Below are 21,844 nucleotides of genomic sequence, written 5' to 3' on the forward strand. Positions count from 1 at the left end.
ATGGATTCTTTATCCTTATGGAGTTCTGTTGGATTGGGAAACTTTTTCTCTGATCACCCTGTGGGGTTTTTTATGTTTTTCTTTTTAAAAATTTTTCTTTCTTTTATTGAAGTATAGCTGGTTTACAATAGCATGTTAGTTTCAGGCGTTCAGCACAGCAAATACCTATCACTGAGTCAGCAATTCAGAAAATAAATGTGTATGATATTCTTCTTCAGATTCTCTTCCCTTATAGGTTATTACAAAATATTGAGTCTCGTACACATGTCACACGGCTCATCCTTTTTGGTTGTCTGTTTTTTATACAGTAGCGTGTATACATTAATCCCAACCTCCTAATGTATCCTTCCTATTTAAATTTCTCCATTTAAAATAAGTATGTTTAAATTTCTGATATGAATGAAAAACTGCAACTTGACATCTATTTCTGTTTCCCAAACCAGAACCCAGCTGGCTTCCCACCTGTGGACCTGTGTGATGGTCTGACTCTGTTTCAACAGTCTGCATCCACGGGGCTCTTTCGGAGGGAGAGGTTGTACAGGAAGAGGGACAGAGAGAACATTTATTTAGCTTCACTGCTATTAAACACTGGGCTTAGTACCTCATCAGGTTTGATCCCCATAATAAGTACAATCCCCATTTTACAGCTGAGTAAAGTATAACTCAGAGAATTTGTAGCTTGGCTGAACTTGTAAATTATAAAAAGAGTTTAAAAAATTGATTGTACTGTATAGAAAGTGTACAAATTATTCATGTACATCTCAAACTGTATTACAAAGCACATCACTAGTGAAACTGCTACCCAGGAATTCTGAGATCATGGATTAGTTGTCTGCTTCTGAAATTTGTGTAACTTTATCGTTCTGCAGTCTTCATACTGGGGACATGTTTAGAAGTGGACGGCTGGAGCATAGGTTATGCACGCATGTGACACTTGGTGAGGCCAGTCGCCCTGCCCTTCACTGAAAGTGAAGAGGGATAATCTGCACCATGACTGTAACGCATCTTGTTGCCGTTGTTGGCCTCACGCCTGTCGCATCTTAGTTCCCCGACCGGCTTCCCCGACCGGAGATCGAACCCACGCCCCCTGCTGGAAAGCAGAGTCTTAACCCTAGACCTCGAGGAAAGTCCCTGTAGTATGTCTTTTAGACCTCTGCCGTTGCTGTTATTTCGCCTGGAAAATCCCATGGACGGAGGAGCCTGGTGGGCTGCAGTCCATGGGGTCGCTAAGAGTCAGGCACGACTGAGAGACTTCACTTTGACTTTTCCCTTTCATGCATTGGAGAAGGAAATGGCAAGCCACTCCAGTGTTCTTGCCTGGAGCATCCCAGGGACAGGGGAGCCTGGCGGGCTGCCGTCTATGGGGTCGCACAGAGTCGAACACGACTGACGCGACTTAGCGGCGGCAGCAGCAGTTGCTGTTATTTACGTGTTGAGAACGCTTAAGTACGTGAGAGCACCTCCTCCTACACTCCTTCTTTTGTACTCTTCTCAACTTCATGTCTAAAAATCGTGTCTCCCTTGCAAATGTCATGTAAGCAAACTCCTGGCCTAGTTCTTAGCACCTAAGCAACCAGGAAACCAAAGTTGCTATAACAGTTGTTTGATACTTGTTTGATCACTAATGAAGAGGAGTCATTTTTTCTTTTTCTTTAAATTTTTTGACTGCGCCACATGGCTTGCAGGATCTCAGTTCCCCAACTAGGGATCGAACCTGAGCTACAGCAGTGAAAACCCGGAATCCTAACCGTTAGGCAACCAGGGAGCTCCCAAGCAGGTATTTTTTCTCATATTAGAGCTGAAAGATGCTGTAAAGTCTCATATAATAATATACATTTTTTCCCAGCCAGCCCAATTGATCAAATGAAGAACTAATGCTTGGAGAAGTGACGTAGCATGTTCAGAATGATTCAGCTCTCTGGGTGCAAAGCAAAGACGAGACTTTATCTCCTGACTGCTAATCCAGGGCTTTCTCCTTTGCCCCGTGCTTAATTTGCATGTGTGTATAGTCTCTCAGTCATGTCTGACTCTTTGCGACCCCATGGACTGTAGCCCTCCAGGCTCCTCTGTCTGTGGAGTGAGTTGCCACTTCTAGTCCCAGGGATCTTCCCAACCAAGGGATCAAACCTGGGTCTCCTGCACTGCAGGCTGACTCTACCACTGTGCCCCCTGGGAGCCCCCTTGGGGAAATCCTCACTGGGCAGGCAGGAAGGAAGGAGAGAAAGAGCAGATCCCAGAGACACACGTTTTAGGATTTTTTCTTTTTATGCGAATAAGCTGAACTTTATAGATGACTGAAGGGTGCCTCACATTGAACATGGCAACCCCCGTGCTGTGTTGATACCTGATACCAACATCCTCACCCACCTACAGAAGACAGGCGCTCCTGAGCCTTCTGCTGGCTTGTCTCCATTGGGAAGCAAAGTTCGCAGTAACAAAAAGGGAACGTCAGTTAAAGGCACAGATTAGGTGATGTAGTCGCCATGGCAAATGGTGTGGCTTGGGAGGTTTTCTGGCTGAGTTATATGCAGCGTTGTTACCAAGGGTCATTATGCAATCCTTTATTCACCTTGAGTCCTTCCTCTGGAAATCTTTAAAATCTGCACCCAGGAATCATCACTGTTCACCTCACTCTAGCAGAAGAGTTATGAATAAATGTGGTTATTTAAACTTTGGTTGAGGATCATGAGACCTGATAGGTCTAGCCCAGTTGTAAAGATTAGTCTGATTTATGCTTTTTTTATTTCAGTATTTATTTTATTTACTCATCTGGCTGTGCCGGGTCTTAGTCGTGGCACGTGAGTTTTCAGTTTTTGTTGCGGCGTGCGGGGTCTTCAGTTGCAGCGTGCAGACTCTTAGCTGTGACAGGTGGGATCCGGTTCTTTGACCAGGAGTCGGAGCCCGACCCCCTGCCTCAGAAGTGTAGAGTCTTAGCCACTGGACCACCATCCAGGTCCCTGAGTTATACTTAAAAGAGTAAAACTGCCCCCTTACCATTTTCCTTATCATTTCCCTGATGATGATGAAGTGAGCATTATTCCATTTTTCAAAGATGCTGGAATGAAAAATCAAATCATTGTCCTTAAGAGACTTGTGTGTGAGAGGTGCTTAGATACCACATCGAGGTGTGTTTCCGTGGGTATCAGGGGCCATTTGGGGGAAACTGATCATCACTCAGGGGACAAGGTAGCCTGGGGCTTCAGTATACAAGCATGTAAAGAACTTTGGGAAAATGTTAGGTGGTCCTGTCAGCCATTAGAATGCTGCCCATGTGGACTGGCAAGCCGCACCCTGAGAAGTGATCCAGGCGTACAGATCAAATGGCTGGACTTTCCAGGTATGGATAAAAAAAGGAAAGAAACTTAAAATCACCCATTAAGAGACGGTGCTCTATTAAATACTGATGCTGTTGCTTTCACCGTCATGTACGTTAGGTTATGGAAGCCATGGTGCAATAATTTGGAGCAGAGTTTAAAGAACTTTCTGGCGCTAGTGGTAAAGAAAGGGAAAGTGAAGTCGCCCAGTCGTGTCCGACTCTTAGCGACCCCATGGACTGCAGCCCACCAGGCCCTCCGTCCTGCCTGCTAATGCAGGAGACGCAGGAGACATGGGTTTGATCTCTGGGTGGGAGAAATCCCCTTGAGAAGGAAGTGGCAACGCACTGCAGTGTTCTTCCCGGAGGGTCCCGTGGGCGGGGGCTGGGGCTGTACTCAGTAGGGTCACAGGAGGTCGGCCACTGCTGAGCATGCGTCAGTAAAGAAATAGCAACCATTAAAGCATAGTTTTCTTCTTTCTAAACTTTCAACAGCTTTCCAGTGTTTCCTAATCTATTCATGACTTCCTTAATCTGGCCCCCCTCAGCCGCCCTCTGGTTTGGATACCTTGGCTGTGAAAGAGCCTCAGCTTCGTCCTCGGCTTCGTCCTCGGCAGGCTTGGCCGTGGTGTGTATTTGCCACAGTGACTCTTGACACCGGGGCTCGCGTGTGGCTGTAACTGTGTGTGTGCTGACATAATGGTGGTGTGGTGGTTTGGGGTATTGCATTTTGAGCAACTTGGATATTATCTCTGACAATAGATCTCAGCTTGAGCATGTCATACATTGTTATTATTCATTTTGAAGTCTAAGAAAGAAAGAAAGTGAAGTTGCTCAGTCATGTCAGACTCTTTGCAACCCCATGCACTATAGCCCACCAGGCTCCTCCGACCATGGGATTTTCCAGGCAAGAACACTGGAGTGGGTTACCATGTCCTTCTCCAGGGGACCTTCCCAACCCAGGGATTGAACCCGGGTCTCCCGCATTGCAGGCAGACTACCATCTGAGCCACAAGGGAAGCCCTCATTTTAAAGTTTAGAAGATAGCAAAATTTGGCTTTATGGATGAAATAGGAACTTCCCTGGTGGTCTATTGGCTAAGACTCCACACTCCCAATGCAGGGCTCCCGGGTTCGATCCCTGGTCGGGGAACTAGCTCCCACATGCCACCACTAAGACCTGGTACAGCCAAATAAATCAATAAATATTTTGGAAAAGTAAAAATTTTAAAAATGAAAGAGATTGCAGGCAAGCAGTAAGTACAGTAACATCTGAAATGTCAGCCCTCCTCTTGTATTTGGGGTTGTTGATTCTCAGAGCTGTAGAATGTATTCAGTTCAGTTCAGTCGCTCAGTCGTGTCTGACTCTTTGTGACCCTATGGGCTGCAGCATGCCAGGCCTCCCCATCCTTCACCAACTCCTGGAGCTTACTCAAACTCATGTCCATTGAGTCAGTGATGCTGCTGCTGCTGCTGCTGCTAAGTCAATTCAGTCATGTCCGACTCTGTGCAACCCCATAGACAGCAGCCCATCAGGCTCCACCGTCCCTGGGATTCTCCAGGCAAGAACACTGGAGTGGGTTGCCATTTCCTTCTCCAATGCATGAAAGTGAAAAGTGAAAGTGAAGTCGCTCAGTCGTGTCCGACTCTTAGCGACCCCATGGACTGCAGCCTACCAGGTTCCTCCATCCACAGGATTTTCCAGGCAAGAGTACTGAAGTGGGGTGCCATTGCCTTCTCCGCGAGTTGGTGATAAGATCTGACAATTCACATTTTCAGCAAGCCCTTGAAAGGTGACTTATATTTGCAGTACAGCTTGAAAGCCGCTGTTTTATCTTGGGATGGGATTTTCACTTAGGCAACTGAACAGCAAAAATGCCTCAAACAGGCACTTCCCGGCGGTCCAGTGGTCGAGCACCCACTCGCCAATGCAGGGAGCCCGGATCCGCTGCCCACTCGGGGAGGACCCCACATGTCGGAACAGCCAAGCCCCAGCACAGCCAGAAGCAGACCAACAAACAGTTTTCTACACGTTGGCTTAAATAATGTAGACTGAGTTTGTAGCTGAAACTTCTAACATGTAACTGCCTCAAAATAAGCTTCTTCACTAATCAGCGTACTTCCTGTCACAAGGAACGTTCTAGTAGGGTAGCTGGGATGCCTGGTGGGGTTTGTAGAGAGGAATTCTACGTTTTGTAGGAGCTCGATTAGGGTGATCTCTAGACACATCTGAGGATTCTGCTTGATTGGGAAATTCAGTGTTAGCCTGCCCATCACACCTTGGTTCTGCTTTCTGTCTCCTTTGATTGGACAGGCTTCCATTTCCTACTCACCGGGACTCAGCTCTCCGTGATTCTTTTCTGTATCCGTCTGGGTCTCTGTCTTGCTCAGTGTTTTATTATTTTCGGGAAAAGCCTGAAGCAGCCTTCCCTTCCAAGCCTTCCTTCTTTTTCAAGATGAGAAAGAAAAAAAGAACAGCCGAGAGTGGCTTCCGTAGGAGAGTTTCCGTGGCAGGGATCCCAGTGCCTGGTGGATACAGGTTTCCCGGGTGGAGAGAGGACACCGAGGTAATCTCGCGTGCGGTGTGTCTCCTCCACCTCACCCCTAGTCTGCATGAAGCACTCAGGTGATTGTGATGGGCCCAGCCATACAAGGACTACTGGGCAGCTGTACAGCCCCAAGTGCACCCTGGCTGTTCAGAGGCTAGCGGCTAGCATCCGACCGCCAGCACGGGGCAGGGGGATTAGAGGCGAGGTTGCTTCCTGGGTTTGGCTCCTTCTCGGGAGGAAGCCTGGGGCGCAGCCTCGGTGTTGATCCAGCCTGACCTCAGCCCGCGGTGTCCGAGTCCTGCCTCTTCTTCTTGTTACCTCCTACCCGACCGACTCCGGTTTTCAGAACCTCTCTGCACTGCCCTGCTGCTCAGAGACATCACGTACCCAAGACTTGGGGAGGCTTTATTCCTCGTCTTCATTAAGGATGGTGTAGTTCGTTTGCTCAGGCGTGTCCGACTCTTTGCCACCCCATGCACTGCAGCACGCCAGGCCTCCCTGTCCTTCACCTTCTCTCAGAGTTTGCTCATTAGGGATGATGTCTTCCATTTCCCTTCTTTATAAAGTGAAGGTAAAAGATATATATGGGAAGACAAGAACTTGAAGGTAATAGCAAAAATAGTAAGTAGTTATATTCACTTGAATTATGAGTAGCTTTTTCATTTCTGCAAACTTCTCTAAGACAGCTGGTATACTGCTTTGTTTTTTAATTAGTAAACTGTTTTTTGGTTTTTTAAAGAGAAACAAAACCAAAGCACCATTGAGATGAAAACAGGGGCACATGAACTAGGGGGAGAGGGCTAAGAGGTACCCACTTCTAGCTGAAAATTAGGACTAAGTGTGCGGTGTAGGGAACATGGTGAAAATCCTGTGCTGACTGTATGGCAGCAGACGGTGACTCGAGAGCGCCATCCGTATAAAACTATCGAGTCACTACGGTGGCACAGCTGAAACTAATAGAAGCAATTATATTAATTTTAAAGTAAATGTTAAAGTAACTTTTAAAGTAAAAACAAAAGGTAAAGATAGTGAAGGTGTGCTCCTTGCAGGAGACGAGTTCAGGGCAGCTACAGGCGCTTAGGAAGGAGCTCTTTTCAGTGAACTGTGGAAACGAGGCCATTGCCATCAAAGCTTTGAAAACCGATCTGATAAAGATAATTGTAAGCCTCACTTGAGTGTTGGTAACTGCCTGGGGGGCATGTAAAGCGCTCTGAGCCCGCGGGAGGCGCTGGGCGCCCAGGCCGGTCTGTTCAGAGGTCTGCGCACGTGCTGCGGGTTTCGCTGTTTCACGTCAGTAGAGGAGCCATCTCGCCTGCGCCGTGTGGTTTCTACTGTTACTTGTCACGTGTGTTGATTTTCAGAACATAGTGTACCAGAGACGCTAGTTTGAAGTTCATTAAAACCAAATACATTGCGTGGCAATACCTGCCTTTCTGGATCCTTTTGCACATTTTTAGTAACAAGACATTGGACCCGCTGGAACCACAGCACCTGTTGGGACCACTTAGGGAGAGATGACGTCTTTCCAACAGCCTGACTCTAAAAATACTACCTTGAAGATAAGCAGGATACATGTTTAAAAGGCTTTTTATTTTTTTTCCTCATTCAAGGGGAAAAAATGAAATAAATGTCTAAATTTCTATATCGTTGAGGATTTTAAGTGACAGAAGAAGCAAGTCAACCTTAACTGAATAAAAACCTTCTTATGAAGTTGGAAGAAGCTAAACAACATCAACATCACAAGACATTTGAGGGAACCCAGACTGTTTAGCGCTTCCTTGGTGGCTCAGGTGGTAAAAGCGTCCTTCTGTCTGCCTGCAACGCAGGAGACCCGGGTTTGATCGATGGGTGGGGAAGATCCCCTGGAGAAAGGAACAGCTACCTTGCCTGGAGAATCCCATGGACAGGGAGCCTGGTGGGCTACAGTCCATGTGGGTACAAGAAGTCAGACAGAACTGAGCGACTAACACTTTCACTTTAGTTTTCAAGCACCTAGCCCACCTCTCCTTATCTCTTTCTCTCTGGTGGCCCCAGATCAGGGATCACAGATCTGAAACACCTCTCAGCTAGGTGTGAGAAACACAGGAAGTGTTGAGGACCACAGCAAATGAGAGAACATGACCATTAAAAGGGACAGCCACTATGGAGCAGGTTCCAGCGGCCATCCACGTCTGGTGTGGTTAGATCTTCAGACTCTTCCAAAGAGGCCAGAATCTGGAATTTTTTAAAAAAATATTTGTTTCTTTACTTATTTAGCTGCACTGAGTCCCAGCAGGGGCACACAGGACCTGCAGTCTTTGTTCCCACGTGCAGAACCTTTGTTCCTGCGTGCAGAACCTCTAGTTGCAGAATGTGGCATCTGGTTCCCTGACCAGGGTTTGAACCTAAGCCCCCTGCACTGGGAGCGTGGAGTCTTAGCCACTGGACCACTAGAGAAGTGCCCTAGAAATCTAGATTTTTGTGTGAAAATTTCCTAATTTTTAAATGTTGGTCAATGGAAACAAAGACTGCGCAGGGGACAGAATACAGTCCTGGCTGAGACTGAACGCGGCGGGCACCCCCTGAGCGACCAGGAGACGCGTCTCACCCTCGCGAGCCTGGGAAGGGGCCGCCAGAGTGCAGGCGCACCCGCAGCTTCTGCCCTCTCCTTGGGCGACACAGAAAGACTCTTCATCCATTTGCAGGAAAGAAGCGCCTTGCTCTAAAGTCAGCACTCTGGATGGGGAGGAGATGGAGTTCTCGTTCTTTGACTCCTGATGCTGCAGCAGAAAACACAAAGCTCTAGCAAGTGTCTACATCGTTGTCGTTCAGTTGCTCAGTCATGGAGTTGTGTCCCACTCTCTGCGACCCCGTGGACTGCAGCACGCCAGGCCTCCCTGTCCTTCACTGTCTCCTGGAACTTGCTCAAACTCACGTCCATTGAGTGGGTGATGCCATCCAGCCATCTCATCCTCTGTCGTCCCCTTCTCTTCCTGCCCTCAATCTTTCCCAGCATCAGGGTCTTTTCCAATGAGTCAACTCTTCACATCAGGTGGCCAAAGTATCGGATATTCAGCTTCACCATCAGTTCTTCCAATGAATATTCAGGACTGATCTCCTTTAGGATGGACTGGTTGGATCTTGCAGTCCAAGAGACTCGCAAGAGTCTTCTCCAACACCACAGTTCAAAAGCATCAATTCTTCAGCGCTCAGCCTTCTTCACAGTCCAACTCTCACATCCATACATGACCACTGGAAAAACCACAGCCTTGACTAGACGGACCTTTGTTGGCAAAGTGATGTCTCTGCTTTTTAATCTGCTGTCTAGTTTTTAATCTGCTGTCTAGGTTGGTCATCACTTTCCTTCTGAGAAGCAGCGTCTACATTACACCAGCGCTAAGTTGTCCTGCAAATTAGCCGTAGTTTGCTTCGGGATGTGCTCTGACCTGCTCACATGACCATGATTCTGACTCCAACCATGGTTGAGAACCGCTGATTCTGTACAAGGTGTGCTCTGGGGAAAAAAAAAAAAGTGCCCTGAACTCACGACACAGGTTTGTGGAAACGGGAATGGAGAAACAGCGATCATTCTCCTTGTATGGAACAGCACCGTAGTTTGTAAGTGGAGTGGAGGAGACAGAGGTTTATGACAACAGCCCGTGTCTATTGAGTAAATAAACACTGTTCTTGCCACTCTGTACATTCCATTTGGTTTTGCATATGACCTTGAAAAAAGATATTTTAAAAGGAAAAGAAGTTAATTGAAGCCACTCTTGGTATAGGGCTTGATATTTGCAAAGCAATTTAAAATTCATTCATTTGAACCTGTGAAGATAGTGTTTTACCCAACTGTGTCTTATACATGATGCCACTGAGGCCTAGAGGAAGACAGGATGTCATATCTTAAATGCAAATATGAAATACAACGTGTAAAATACTGTATTAGTGAGTCTAAAGATACCTATACCTGAGATAAATCGAAATTGGAACACAGTAAAGGGCAGCTGTGTGTCTGGAATCCGGGCCCTGGGTCTTTTCCACAGACACACAGCTGCCCTTTACTATGTTCCAATTTCGATTTATCTCAGGTATAGGTATCTTTAGACTCACTAATACAGTATTTTACACGTTGTATTTCATATTTGCATTTAAGATATGCCATACAACTTACATTCTATATTGTTTACACTTCATATTTGTTACCTTTGTTCATACAGTGTTTGACTTTCCATTGATCCTACCCACTCAGAAAACAATAACCAGAAACTGCGATTTCAGGTGTTCTAGTATTTTCACACTCTTGTGTCATCAACACTAGCATAATTTATGAATAATTGGAGCAGGTGTGCACCTTCATGGGCTTCCCAGGTGGCCCTAGTGGTGAAGCGCTCACCTGCAGGAGATATGAGTTCAGTCCCTGGGTCAGGAAGACCCCCTGGAGGAGGGCATGGCAACCCACTCCAGTGTTCTTGCCTGGAGATTCCCATGGGCAGAGGAGCCTGGCGGGCTGCAGTCCATGGGGTCGTGAAGAGTTGGAAATGACTGAGCGACTTGCAGCTTCAGCTTAACAAGTTCTGGTGAAAGTTAGACATGATTAGACTTTCGTATTAGACAGGATAACACCTCTCAGCAGCTGCAGCTTGTATTCCCTCAGGAAGGGGGGTTTAGAGCCTGAGGTTAACACCCACGGTAACATTCTTTTACTACTCAATCTCAGGTGTCCCTGATGGTCCAGTGGTAAGACTCCGTGTTCTCACGCAAAGGGCTCTGGTTTCGATCCCTGGTTGGGGAGCTAAGATCCCACATGCTGTGCAGTGTGGCAAAAATAAATAAATATGCTTAGTTTATTTTTAATTTTTATTAGGGTGTAGTTGACTTACAGTGTTGTATCCGTCTCTGCTGTACAACAACGTGAGGTGTTTGTACCTATTGATATAGCAGCTCTTTTTTAGATTCTTTCCCCATATTAAGTCATTGCAGAGTATTGAGTAGAGTTCCCTGTGCTACACGCTTACCTATTTTATAAGTATTATTGTGCCAAGTAGCTTCAGTTGTGTCTGACTCTTTGTGGCCCTATGAACTATAGCCCACCAGGCTCCTCTGCCCAGGGGCTTCTCCAGGCAAGAACACTGGAGTGGGTTGCCTCCTCCTGCAGGGGGTCTTCCCGACCCAGGGATGCGACCCCAGTGTCCCGTGGCGCCCGCGCTGGCGGGCAGGTTCTTTACCACTAGCGCGCTGGGGAAGCCCCTGTACAGTCCCGTGTGGGCGTTCGTCCCAACCTCCCACTTGATCCCCCCACCCCTCACCCCCTGGTAACCGTAAGTCTGTTTTCTACATCTGTGACGCTGCTGCTGCTTTGGACGTAAGCTCTTTTGCGCCTTTTTTGGCCCCACCCGTGGGCGATACCGCATCCCGTTTGCCTCTCCCATCTGACTCGCTTGGCCCCGTGTGACAGTCTCCGGTCCATCCGTGTCGCGGTAACGGAAGCGCAGCGCCCTCGCCTGGGCCCGCCACGGGATTCAAGAGATGTTTTCTCTCTGTCCTCCAGGTCTGCCAGTTCGTCGTCTCTGTGAACGGGCTTAACGTGCTGCACGTCGACTACCGGACGGTGAGCAACCTGATTCTGACCGGGCCCCGGACCATCGTGATGGAGGTCATGGAGGAGCTGGAGTGCTGAGCCCGGGCCGGGGCAGGGGCGCGCGGCGGCGGACCCAGGGTCTTCACTCGTACATACGCGTCTTCATTCGAGTTTCCGCCCTGATTCCCTGTTGAATGTGGGAGAACCAGGGAGTATGTCTTTAAAAAAGAAAAAAGTGAAAAAGACAACGTCTGTCGGTGCAGAAAAAGTTTGGGACACAGAATTTTTTTTTCCCACGTAGTTGCGTTGCCTTACTCAACTGCCCTTTGTAGTTCTCGTCCATTGCTTTTGGTCTTGGTTCACAGTAAGTTGAGATGCTTCTCTCGCCAAAACAGCGCCGTGCTAAATTTGCCTTCATGGGAATCAATACAGTAGTTTTTCTAGACTTGACAGTTGTACTCTCACCAAAAGGAGCATGGATCTGTTTATCAGAGGATCTCGAGTTCACTGCATTTCAAACTGAAGCAACAGCCAAAGGAATAGTGCTTGTTAACTGGCGTTTTGAAGGTTCTAAGGCATTTTTTGACTTTTTCTTAATTCCTGCCTTTAGTAGCAACTTCTAACTTAATGTGTGTTTTCAATTACGGTAGTGGTCAAAAAGCAAACACTTTGTGATGACGTGGGTGGGGCAGAGAGAGAAAGAAGTACTTAAACTATGTGGGCTCTGTTTTCTCTTTCTGAGCCTTGATCATTCTGTCAATCAGCAACAGCAGCTTTCTAGAAATAACTCTGAATATGTTGAATGTCAAAACAGACAAGTTAGTATGTACATATATAATTCAAAATCATGCCTCTGTCAAGATTTCACTCTGAAGCTGTCCCTTGTGAAGTATTCTAGAACTTGGCCCTTATGTGATAAAACTTGAAACTAAATTGCCTTATTGACCTGAATTTTCACTAGCTTTCTAGTGACACATTCTAAGAACATGACATGCTGCTTATTTGGTGGGATTATTTTTCACCAAAAGCACCTTCTTGTGTTGTAACTTTTGAGCCCACTTGTACATATATGCATGTGTCTTTTTTTTTTTTTTTTTGGTCCCAAAGAGAATGCATTTTGGAGCTTGGTGTGTAGAGGAAGTTTCTCAGAGTGCCAAATTAGGGAGTCAGGGAATGCTCAATTCCTTTTATTTTCATATAACGCGTTCTGAATGACAAGGGTACTTTCTTATCATGTAGTAACAAAATATGAATGTTGTGCCTCGGCCTTTTTTTAGTGATGGGTTATAATATGGTGGTACTGGTGGGGTGGACACGCCGTGTTGAAGATGTGAGACGTCTGTGTTTCTGGTATCCCAGCTTTTCTCGTCTGTAGCCTTAGGCCGAGAGCAGGGTTTTGAAGTAATGCAGGATGCTAACGTGAGTCCTGTCAGCCTGCCTTGCCAAGTCCTGACGTCTCCGTGTGCCCGTGCGTTTACACCATGTGCCAGGCACTGCGGTCGTGCTTCATCCTCATCACGACCTGCGAGGCAGTTAGAATCGCCCTCGTGTTTCAGGCTTGGAAGCTCAATCTGAGCAAGTTTAGAAGTGGTCTCTAAGTCCCCACAGTGGCAGGAACTCCTGGGTGACAGAGCCTGGATTCAGACACGGTCCGTCTAGTGCGGACGCCCTGTCCCCCACCCCACAGCCCTTCCCCAGCTGGAGACCGTCTGTGGCGCCTTCTTCTGCCCCCCTGCTGTGCTCAGTCTCTCCTGCTGATCTGGGTGGTCAGCGGCGGCCTCGTCTCCGTGTTACAGCAGAGGAAACCAGCTCATCAAGGCCCGAGGCTGTTAACAGTACTGGGAGGCGTTACCCATCAGGCTTCCTTTATTTTTTTTTTTTAAATTTTATTTTATTTTTAAACTTTACAAAATTGTATTAGTTTTGCCAAATATCAAAATGAACCCGTCACAGGTATACATGTGTTCCCCGTCGTGAACCCTCCTCCCTCCTCCCTCCCCATACCATCCCTCTGGGTCATCCCAGGCTTCCTTTAAAGGTCTCCTAAATGCCCTCTGGGCCTGGGTGTTCGCAGCTGACGGACGAGGAGGCGGGCCTCCGGGAATGGCATCCTCTTGCCGGCTGCTCCTTTGCTCCCGACTGCTCCTTTGCTCCCGACCTGATGACTATTCGGGTGTTGGCACAGCTCCACGTCCCTTCAGCCAGTCTAAGCAGCAAAGAACGGTTTTCCTCGATTCAGAGGGTGGCGTTAATGTCTTTGCTCAGATGAAGACTCAGGTGAAGGAAGGGATACTAAGGTGAAGGGAGGGAAGCTTTTGGCTCCCACCACCCTGAGCTTAAAGCCCAAAAGCAGAGAGTTCTGCTTCAGGAGAGCGTCCCCTGAACTGTGGCCCCAGCCCACGCTGCATCCTCACCCTGTGAATGCTCCTCACCCAGAGGGCCAGGTTGAGCTCTCTCCAGCTTTTGCACATGCAGTTTTTCCTCTCTGGAATATTATTCTTTCTTCGTCTCTGCCTGGAACAGTCTGTCTTGTGAATTCCCCTTAGGCATTGTCTTAGATATTCCCTCTGAGAAATCTTTGCCAGCAGCCTGGTTCTGGGATGGATGCCCTTCTCTGGATTCCCAGGGACCCCTGTACACCAGCCTCCCGTGACCCCAGCACTGCCGACCTTTCCTCAGAAACGGCCCCACCCCCGTCTGTCTCCCGGAGCTCTCTCGGCGTCTGCAGAACGGGACTGCGTCCTGCTCCCAGGTGTTGCCTTCGCCTAGCACATTTCCTGACACAGAGCAGGCTGTCAGCTCTCCACTGCTGTCTGAGCAATCACCCGGAGCACAGCTTCTGACACGACTGATTCGCTAGGGAGCCTGTGGTTGGCCTTTGAGCAGAGCTGTGCTAAAGTGACCGAGCACAGCCTGATATCCTGGCTGAGTTCACACTCGCACCTGAGGTCAGAGAGGCTGATGCTCGGGACTGGCTGACGGGGGCTGGCTCTGTGACACCGTCTGGCTGTGGCCTGGGGCTGTGGCTGAGACTCCTCCATTGGACTCACGGGGTCTTTCCCCATAGCTGACCCAGGCTTCCTCGTTAGGTCTCATGAGATCAAAGAGAGGAAGAAGAGAAACTGCAAGCCCTTCTGTGGACCTGCTCAAAGTTGCAAAAGGCCACCTTCGTAGCCTTTTCTTGGCCAGTGCAAGTCACAAAGCTAGCCCAGAACCAAGAGGTCTGAACGAGACTGCCCCTTGTGATGGGAGGAGCTGCCAAGAGTCGGGCTGTTTTTAATCCACCCAGAGTAGATACTACTTTTTGAGTGAAGGCCTAAGGAGTTACCTAGCTGTTGAAAAGACTTCAGCGATCAGATGTCAGTCGCCGCCCGCCCGCTGGGTAGAAGTGCGACAGTTGTGAACCCGCGTCCAGTGAAAACGAGTCAGGAAATCCCGAAACCGTAGTGCTGCGAGGGGCCACGGGAGCGCAGGTCTTGCCCTTTGCCTTTCGCTGGGCGTGGAGCGGTCTTGTTGGGCAGGCCTGGGCCCAGCACCTCCCTCCCTGCAGTCCCGTCCTCACTGTGGCCTCCGCGGCGCAGGGCGCGGCGGGGAAGACGGCCGTTTGGCTTTGGCTTGTTCGTGACACGCGGGTGGGCCGTGTTCCCGTGAAAGTGAAGGATACGTACTTTAACTCAGGCCTTGAGTTGTTAAATCATAGCATATTAAAAAGTAAATATTTTGTATGGCATTTTGACAGTTGAACTGCTTTAAAATTTAGAAACTCCATTCCTAAACGGAACACCAAGAATTATTCTGAATTAGGAGGAAGCAGTATTTTGAAGAACTTTTATTTCCTACGTATGTATGTGTCTGCGTTTTGGGGAACTGTGTGTGAGAGTTGAGGTCGCTCGTGGAGAGTCTCTGAAATGACTTGGTTTGCTGCCGGAGAAGACGCGCCTGGCTTTCCGGGCGTGTGAGATGCAGGCAGAGGCCTCGTTACGCGCAGCCGTGCGCACAGAACGAGCTGTCAGCGCTGGTGTGGAAGCCGCGGTGGCTGATTCTGCTCTAGAGAGAAAATGCAGCCTTCCTTTGGGTTGGTTCTGCTATCTGATGTTCTCTTCTTCATCTCTGTCAGATAATTATCTGATAAATTTCTGGTTGAGAAATGGTGGGTAACATGAAGAGATCCATGTTTGAGTAGATTAGATACGACCAAATTCACACTACCTGAAGAAGGGTGAATGCATTGGAGCGGTAACAATTGATAGTTAAAAACCACTGCTTTCAGTCCAAAATAGAGTCTCACTTTCCCAAATACTCATTCCTTTCAAATACATCATGAAAATAATCTGCTTTCAAGATCTGTTTGAAAAGTGTCAAGTATTCTCTCCTGTTGAATATTAATCATGTTTCATTTTGATTATCCATGATCAGAATAACCCAAGATTTCAGTTTTGCAAATTGGTTGGAATCTGTTGGTGTCATGACCATGGTTTTACTCATTCAAAGAAGAATTTCAGGTATAATATGTTTTTCCTCAGTTCAATACCAAGAGGACAAATCTACCGTGTACCAAAAGGAAGTTTATAATCAAAGTCAGTATATGGTATTGTAAAATGCATTAATATATGTACTTAATATATATGTTTATTTTTAAATTAGGTTGAAATTTATTTTCTCTGTTTCTTAAAAGTTATAGCAAAATAATTAAAATTATAATGTAACAATAGACAGTATAGCATGAAATAAATGTTACATTTTTAAAACAATGCCTTTAGGGTTTCAGCTTTTCCTTTCTTTAGAAAAAATTAACCATTTTTTATCCTAAGAAAGAGTTGCATTGTAAAGCTGATCTACAACTAGTCTGTCAGAGAGAACAGGTGGGGCTGGTATCCAATTCTCTAATGTAACCAAAAGTGCCATTTGTAAAACTACTTAATGACGGATGTTTTCTGAAGCTCTTTTGCCTGGAAAAAAAAGTGCATTAAAAAGGTTTTTTCTCTACTGTATTGATTTGAAATCATTTTCTCCCTACACATGTATTGATGAGTGTTGCGAAGAGCTGACTCATTTGAAAAGAACCCAGTGCTGGGAAAGATTGAGGGCGGGAGGAGAAGGGGACGACAGAGGATGAGATGGTTGATGGCATCACCAACTCAATGGACATGATTTTGGGTGAACTCTGGGAGTTGGTGATGGATAGGGAGAGGCCTGGCGTGCTGCGGTTCATGGGGTTGCAAAGAGTCGGACACGACTGAGTGACTAAACTGAACTGATGGAATAGTCTATATGGAAAAATGCTATGTGGTTGCTATTTTGAAATAATGTTAGTTATTTTTTTATTTTCAACTAATTAGGGAATCAGTTCCACAATTCAGTGGATGCAGGGTATAAGTAAGGAGGTGAGTGGTTATCCAGACTGCATTCAATAGTAACCAAAAGAACGTAACATTTCTCTCTCATTTATTCATTTATTCACTTGTTCGTTCATTCAAAAAGCCTCCCTGAGGGCGTGTGTTTTGCTGAACAGTATGTATAAGGCTCTCCTGTTGGCTCAGTGGTAAAGAAGCCACCCACCAAAGCAGGATACATAAGAGACGGGGGTTCAATCCTTGGGTCAGGAAAATCCCCTGGAGAAGGAAATCACTACCAACTCCAGAGTTCTTGCCTGGGAAATACCATGGACAGAGGAACCTGGGGAGCTACAGTCCACAGGGTCGCAAAAGAGTCGGACAGGACTTAGCGACTAAACAACGTTATATCCGCCCTAGGAGTACAGAACGGAGCAGACAGGACCCTGCGTTCAGCTTCACGAGTCACGTCTAGGCCATCTCTAGAAAGCTGCTCTCTGTAGAGAGGCGGGGATATGCAATCCTGGGGTTGATACACAAACCACCATCCAACCCCAGAATCAGAACAGTGACAAAACCTTCCATTTACGCGCTGTCCCTTCCTGATCCTGCCCCCACTTTCCCTAACCCAAGGTGAGCACGGTGGTGAATACTGTTACCGTTCTCCTGTTCTTTTTTTTTTGGCCAGGCAATAGTGAGAGCGCTAAGGCCCACCCACAGGACCGTCAGGGAACTTCCACCGTTGTTCATTTTTTGGGGGGAGCATGCCATGTGTCATGTGGATCTCAGTTCCCCAGCCAGGGATTGAACCTGTGCCCCCTGGAATGGAAGCATGGAGTCTTAACCACTGACACCAGAGAGGTCTCTGTTCTTTTTGTTCTTAATCACTGGGGTGTTGTGTTTTTTAAATGAACTGTATTAAAAGAACATCCAGCTTTATATAGACTTCTGGGACTTTCTTGTTTTTGTTCAGGATTATATTACTAAAGTTCTTCTAGATTTTTGTGTGTAATTATAATTCACTGTTTACGGCTTCCTAAACCTTCTGTTTGTCTATTTTCTTGTCGGGGTATTTATGTTGTATACTGTATGTTGTATATAACATATATATATATGTTGTTTCCATTATCGCTGTTGCGGTTGTTGTAAGTAGGTTTACTGTGAACAGTCTGGTACCATCTCCTGGGGACAAGTGTAGGAATTTTTCTTAGAAATCCACTTAGCAGAGTGGGAGGACACGTGAAGACTGACTTGACGAGGTCACGTTTAACTCCCTTTCGAAGTGGTTGGACCACAGTAGTTGCCCATCTGAAACATAAAAGTGACAGATGTTGATCAGTATCTTCTCCAAACTCTGAAACTTCCTAATTTTTGTCAGATGTTTATTTGGTCAATGATATTGAGAATTCGGAGTTGCTGCAAAGCTCATGAATTTAAAGTACAAAAAATGTGAGACGTAGTTTGTCATCCTGAAGTATTATATCAGTGTCTTCATAATGCCAAGGATGCTTTTGAAACTTTTATCATGCTACAGCTCTGATTATTATGAGGCACGAATTATTGGTGGTGTCCAAATCTTGACTTTTTGTGAACCAGTGCCAAACAGAGATACTGAGACAGAGTCACAGAGGAGAAAGAAAGAGTGACTTCTTTTCTTTGCCAGGCAAAGGGGGAACACGGTAACGCCGCCCCCTCCCCGGAGAATAGAGAGGCTGTACAGGCAGGCAGGGCTCCCAAGGGGGTGCTAGTGGTAAAGAAGAGAAAGAAAGTCGCTCAGTCGTGTCCGACTCTTTGCGACCCCATGGACTGTAGCCTACCAGGCTCTTCCATGAGTGGGATTTTCCAGGCAAGTGGTAAAGAACCTGTCTGCAAAAGCAGACGTGAGAGGCATGGTTCGATCCCTGGGTCAGGAAGAGCCCCCAGAGGAGGCTGTGGCAGCCCACTGCAGTCTTCCTGCCTGGAGAATCCCATGGACACAGGAGCCTGGGGGGCTGCAGTCCATGGGGTCGCAAAGGGCAGGACCCTGAGCCAACACACACACACAGGCAGGCCGGGTGTGGTGAGGCTCAGCAGTCTTGCTTGCTTCTCTCTTCTGCAAAGTTTCAAAGGGTGGGGCTGCTGATAAGATGAGGCTGTGAAGGGTCTCAGGCATCTGGTCTCCTAATCCAGCTTCTCCTGTCCCTGTAATCTTGTCTCGGATGGTTTCCTGACTGCTCCTCCCTTGATTAGCAACTGTTCTGCCCTTTGGAACTCAGGGAAGGTTGGAGTCTTGCTAGAAGAAATGAAGGACAGAAAGCCCTCCCGGACCAGGAGCCCACAGGACCCTGCTGGCATCACTGGAAGTCACATATAACACATAGTGTCACTCAGTCGTGCCCGACGCTGCGACACCAGGGGCTATACAGTCCCTGGAATTCCCCAGACCAGAATACTGCTGTGGGTAGCCTTTGCCTCCTCCAGGGGATCTTCCCAACCCAGGGATAGAACCCAGGTCTCCTGCATTGCAGGAGGATTTGGCAGACTCTGTACCAGCTGGGCCACGAGGGAAAAAGGCCTTAGATGTGGCATGGTTAGTTTTTATAGGCTGATGACTGGGTGGATTATTCTATTTCTAGGAAGGGGTGGGGATTCCCAGGTTTGGGGCCACCGCCCACTTTGGGCCTTTTCAGTTAGCTGAAGACCGGTGGCTGTGTCCTTCAGTACCTAACATGTTACAGTGAGCTGATAATTGAGGCTCAGGGTCTACTGGAAGTAGATCTTCTAGATCTTTTCCATCTAACTAGATCTTCTTCCATCTTGGATCTCAGTTGGTTCTAACAAGCTTTTGTCATAGCCTATGGCTATGTCATTCTTTTAAAGATTGTGCCCTGCCCTGTCCCTCATGTTTCACAATCAGTTCAGTCGCTCACTCACATCTGACTCTGCGACCCCATGGACTGCAGCACGCCAAGCTTCCTTGTCCATCACCATCTCCCAAAGCTTGCTCAAACTCGTGCCCATTGAGTCGGTGATGCCATCCAACCATCTCATCCTCTGTCGTCCCCTTCTCCTCCCACCTTCAATCTTTCCCCACATCTGGGTCTTTTTCAATGAGTTGGCTCTTTGCATCAGGTGGCCGAAGTATCAGAGCTTCAGCATCAACATCAGTCCTTCCAATAATTAATGTTTGTTAAATAGAAGTATGTGTTTGTAAAAATCTCAGACTTACAGTGTGCTGTCCTGAGACAGAGGCGGGTTTCAAAATCTTGATGCTGCCCCTCTTTCCTTCCTGTTTCTCAGACGGCCCGTGGACAGCAACCCTCGCCCCTGGAAGCAGGCTTGTGTGTGTCTCATTTTCCCTCGGTCCTCCCGTAAGGTCAGACTGACATCTATTGGGGCACAGGAGGCCTTCAATGCGGCATCTTTCTTGGGGAAAGTAAATTTACAGCAAGGACAGGGAGAGATAAAGGGAACTTCCTTTTGTAAACCCCTACCCCAGTCTTCATGGAGGAGGAGATGGCACCCACTCCAGTGTTCTTGTCTGGAGAACCCCATGGGCAGAGGAGCCTGGCGGGCTGCAGTCTACGGGGGCACAAAGCATGGCCACGACTGAGCATGCACGCACCCCATCCTGTCCCTTCCTGCTTCCCTGTCCCCACTGGTCACCTCTAGTTTGCTCTCTGTAGCTGTGCGTCGGCTTCTTTTTTATCTTCACTGGTTTGTTGGGTCTTTTGGACTCCACACGTAAGTGATATCACACAGTATTTGTCTTTCTCTATCTGACTTATTTCCAAGTCCATCATGTTGCTGCAAATGGCAAAACTCCAGTCCTTTTTAGGGCTGTGTAGGATTCCATTGTGTATATATGTATATAGTTCCTTCTTTTACAGGCGCATTCAGGTCACAGAGCCACCATAAAAGGAATCAAGGCAAATCTCCAGAAGTCCAGGCTTCTAGGAGAAGTCTCTCAGCGACAACAGGGATGACTACCGAATGCCCACCGTGTGCACCAGCATTTCATGCGTGTTACTGCTTCATTCCCTCTCTGCACGTTGTCCCAAGTCACCGTTTTCTAATGCATCTCACGGTATTTCATCAACTCCACCTTTCCGTTTGATCCTCTACCTCCCCTACAACCTCCATCATGAGAACACAAGGCCAGAGCTTGGTGATACAGCTAGACTTTGCACTCACGCACAAGTGCGCGTACACACATGTGTGAGTGAAATTTGCATCTTAATGCAGGTTCTGAGGGTTGCTGCTGTCTTTTCATCCCAGACAAATTCTTCATTCTTGGATCTGCTGTGCTTTCTGTACATGAATTAGAAGTCAGACCTCCCTGTGATCCAGAGGTTAAGAATCTGTGTGCCACTGCGGGAGATGCAGGTCTGGTCCCTGGTCTGGGAAGATCCCACAAACCTTGGAGCAGCTAAGTCTGAGCACCGCGACTACTGAAGCACAAGCACCCTAAGCCTGCGCTCGGCAGCAAGAGAAGCCCCCGGAACGGAAGCCGGGCCGGCAGCTGGAGAGGAGCCAGCCGCTGCTCGTCCCAGCCAGAAAAAAGCCGAGGAGCAACGAAGACCAGAAGAATAAATAAATAAATAGTTTTTAAAAAGAGCGTGTTGACGTTTTCACTGAGAAATGGGAACGTGTCATCTGAATCTGGAAGGCTCCCCCAACATCCTAGCTAAGTTACTCTGATAGATTTTTCTTAGGAGAGAAAGGGCTGTGAAATAATGCAAGGCTCTTGGTGCCCAGGAGGAGAAAGCTCGATGGCGACGTGTATCTGTGGCTGTTTAACACACACACGGGATTGTCAGGGGGCTGCTCAACCACAGCAGCACTCCCCCCAGCCATGCTCACCCAGGGGCTGCGCTGCCCTCTTCCCACTCCCCGGGAAGGCCTCCTGTTTGGATCAGCTCTGTGGCAGTGCCTTTGGGTGATGTCAGCCTCTTCCTATGAAAAGCAGCAAGTCCAGAAACAAAGCGTGCATTGGTGCGCCGGGCGGGACTGGTGGGGCCGGATAGTCGTGGGTTCTCTGGGGGCCCAGGCCCCTCCGGAGGGACACAGACTCCTCTCACGTGCCCGCGGAAGTCTCCCCCCACCCCTGACCC

The 21,844-nt window shown here is 47.7% G+C and overlaps 1 protein-coding gene across 1 annotated transcript in view; it reads left to right on the forward strand.

Moving 5' to 3' along the window:
* Positions 1–16,394, forward strand: part of DEPTOR (DEP domain containing MTOR interacting protein) — a 158,916-nt gene extending 142,522 nt beyond the window's left edge. The window contains exon 9 of the mRNA XM_055546781.1: positions 11,389–16,394. Coding sequence (XP_055402756.1) covers positions 11,389–11,517 — 129 coding nt within the window. The 3' untranslated portion in view covers positions 11,518–16,394. The remainder of the gene's footprint in view (positions 1–11,388) is intronic.
* The last annotated feature ends 5,450 nt before the right edge of the window (positions 16,395–21,844 follow it).

This window comes from Bubalus kerabau, chromosome 14, assembly GCF_029407905.1.
Source record: "Bubalus kerabau isolate K-KA32 ecotype Philippines breed swamp buffalo chromosome 14, PCC_UOA_SB_1v2, whole genome shotgun sequence".
In the NCBI taxonomy this organism is placed as follows: Eukaryota; Metazoa; Chordata; class Mammalia; order Artiodactyla; family Bovidae; genus Bubalus; species Bubalus kerabau.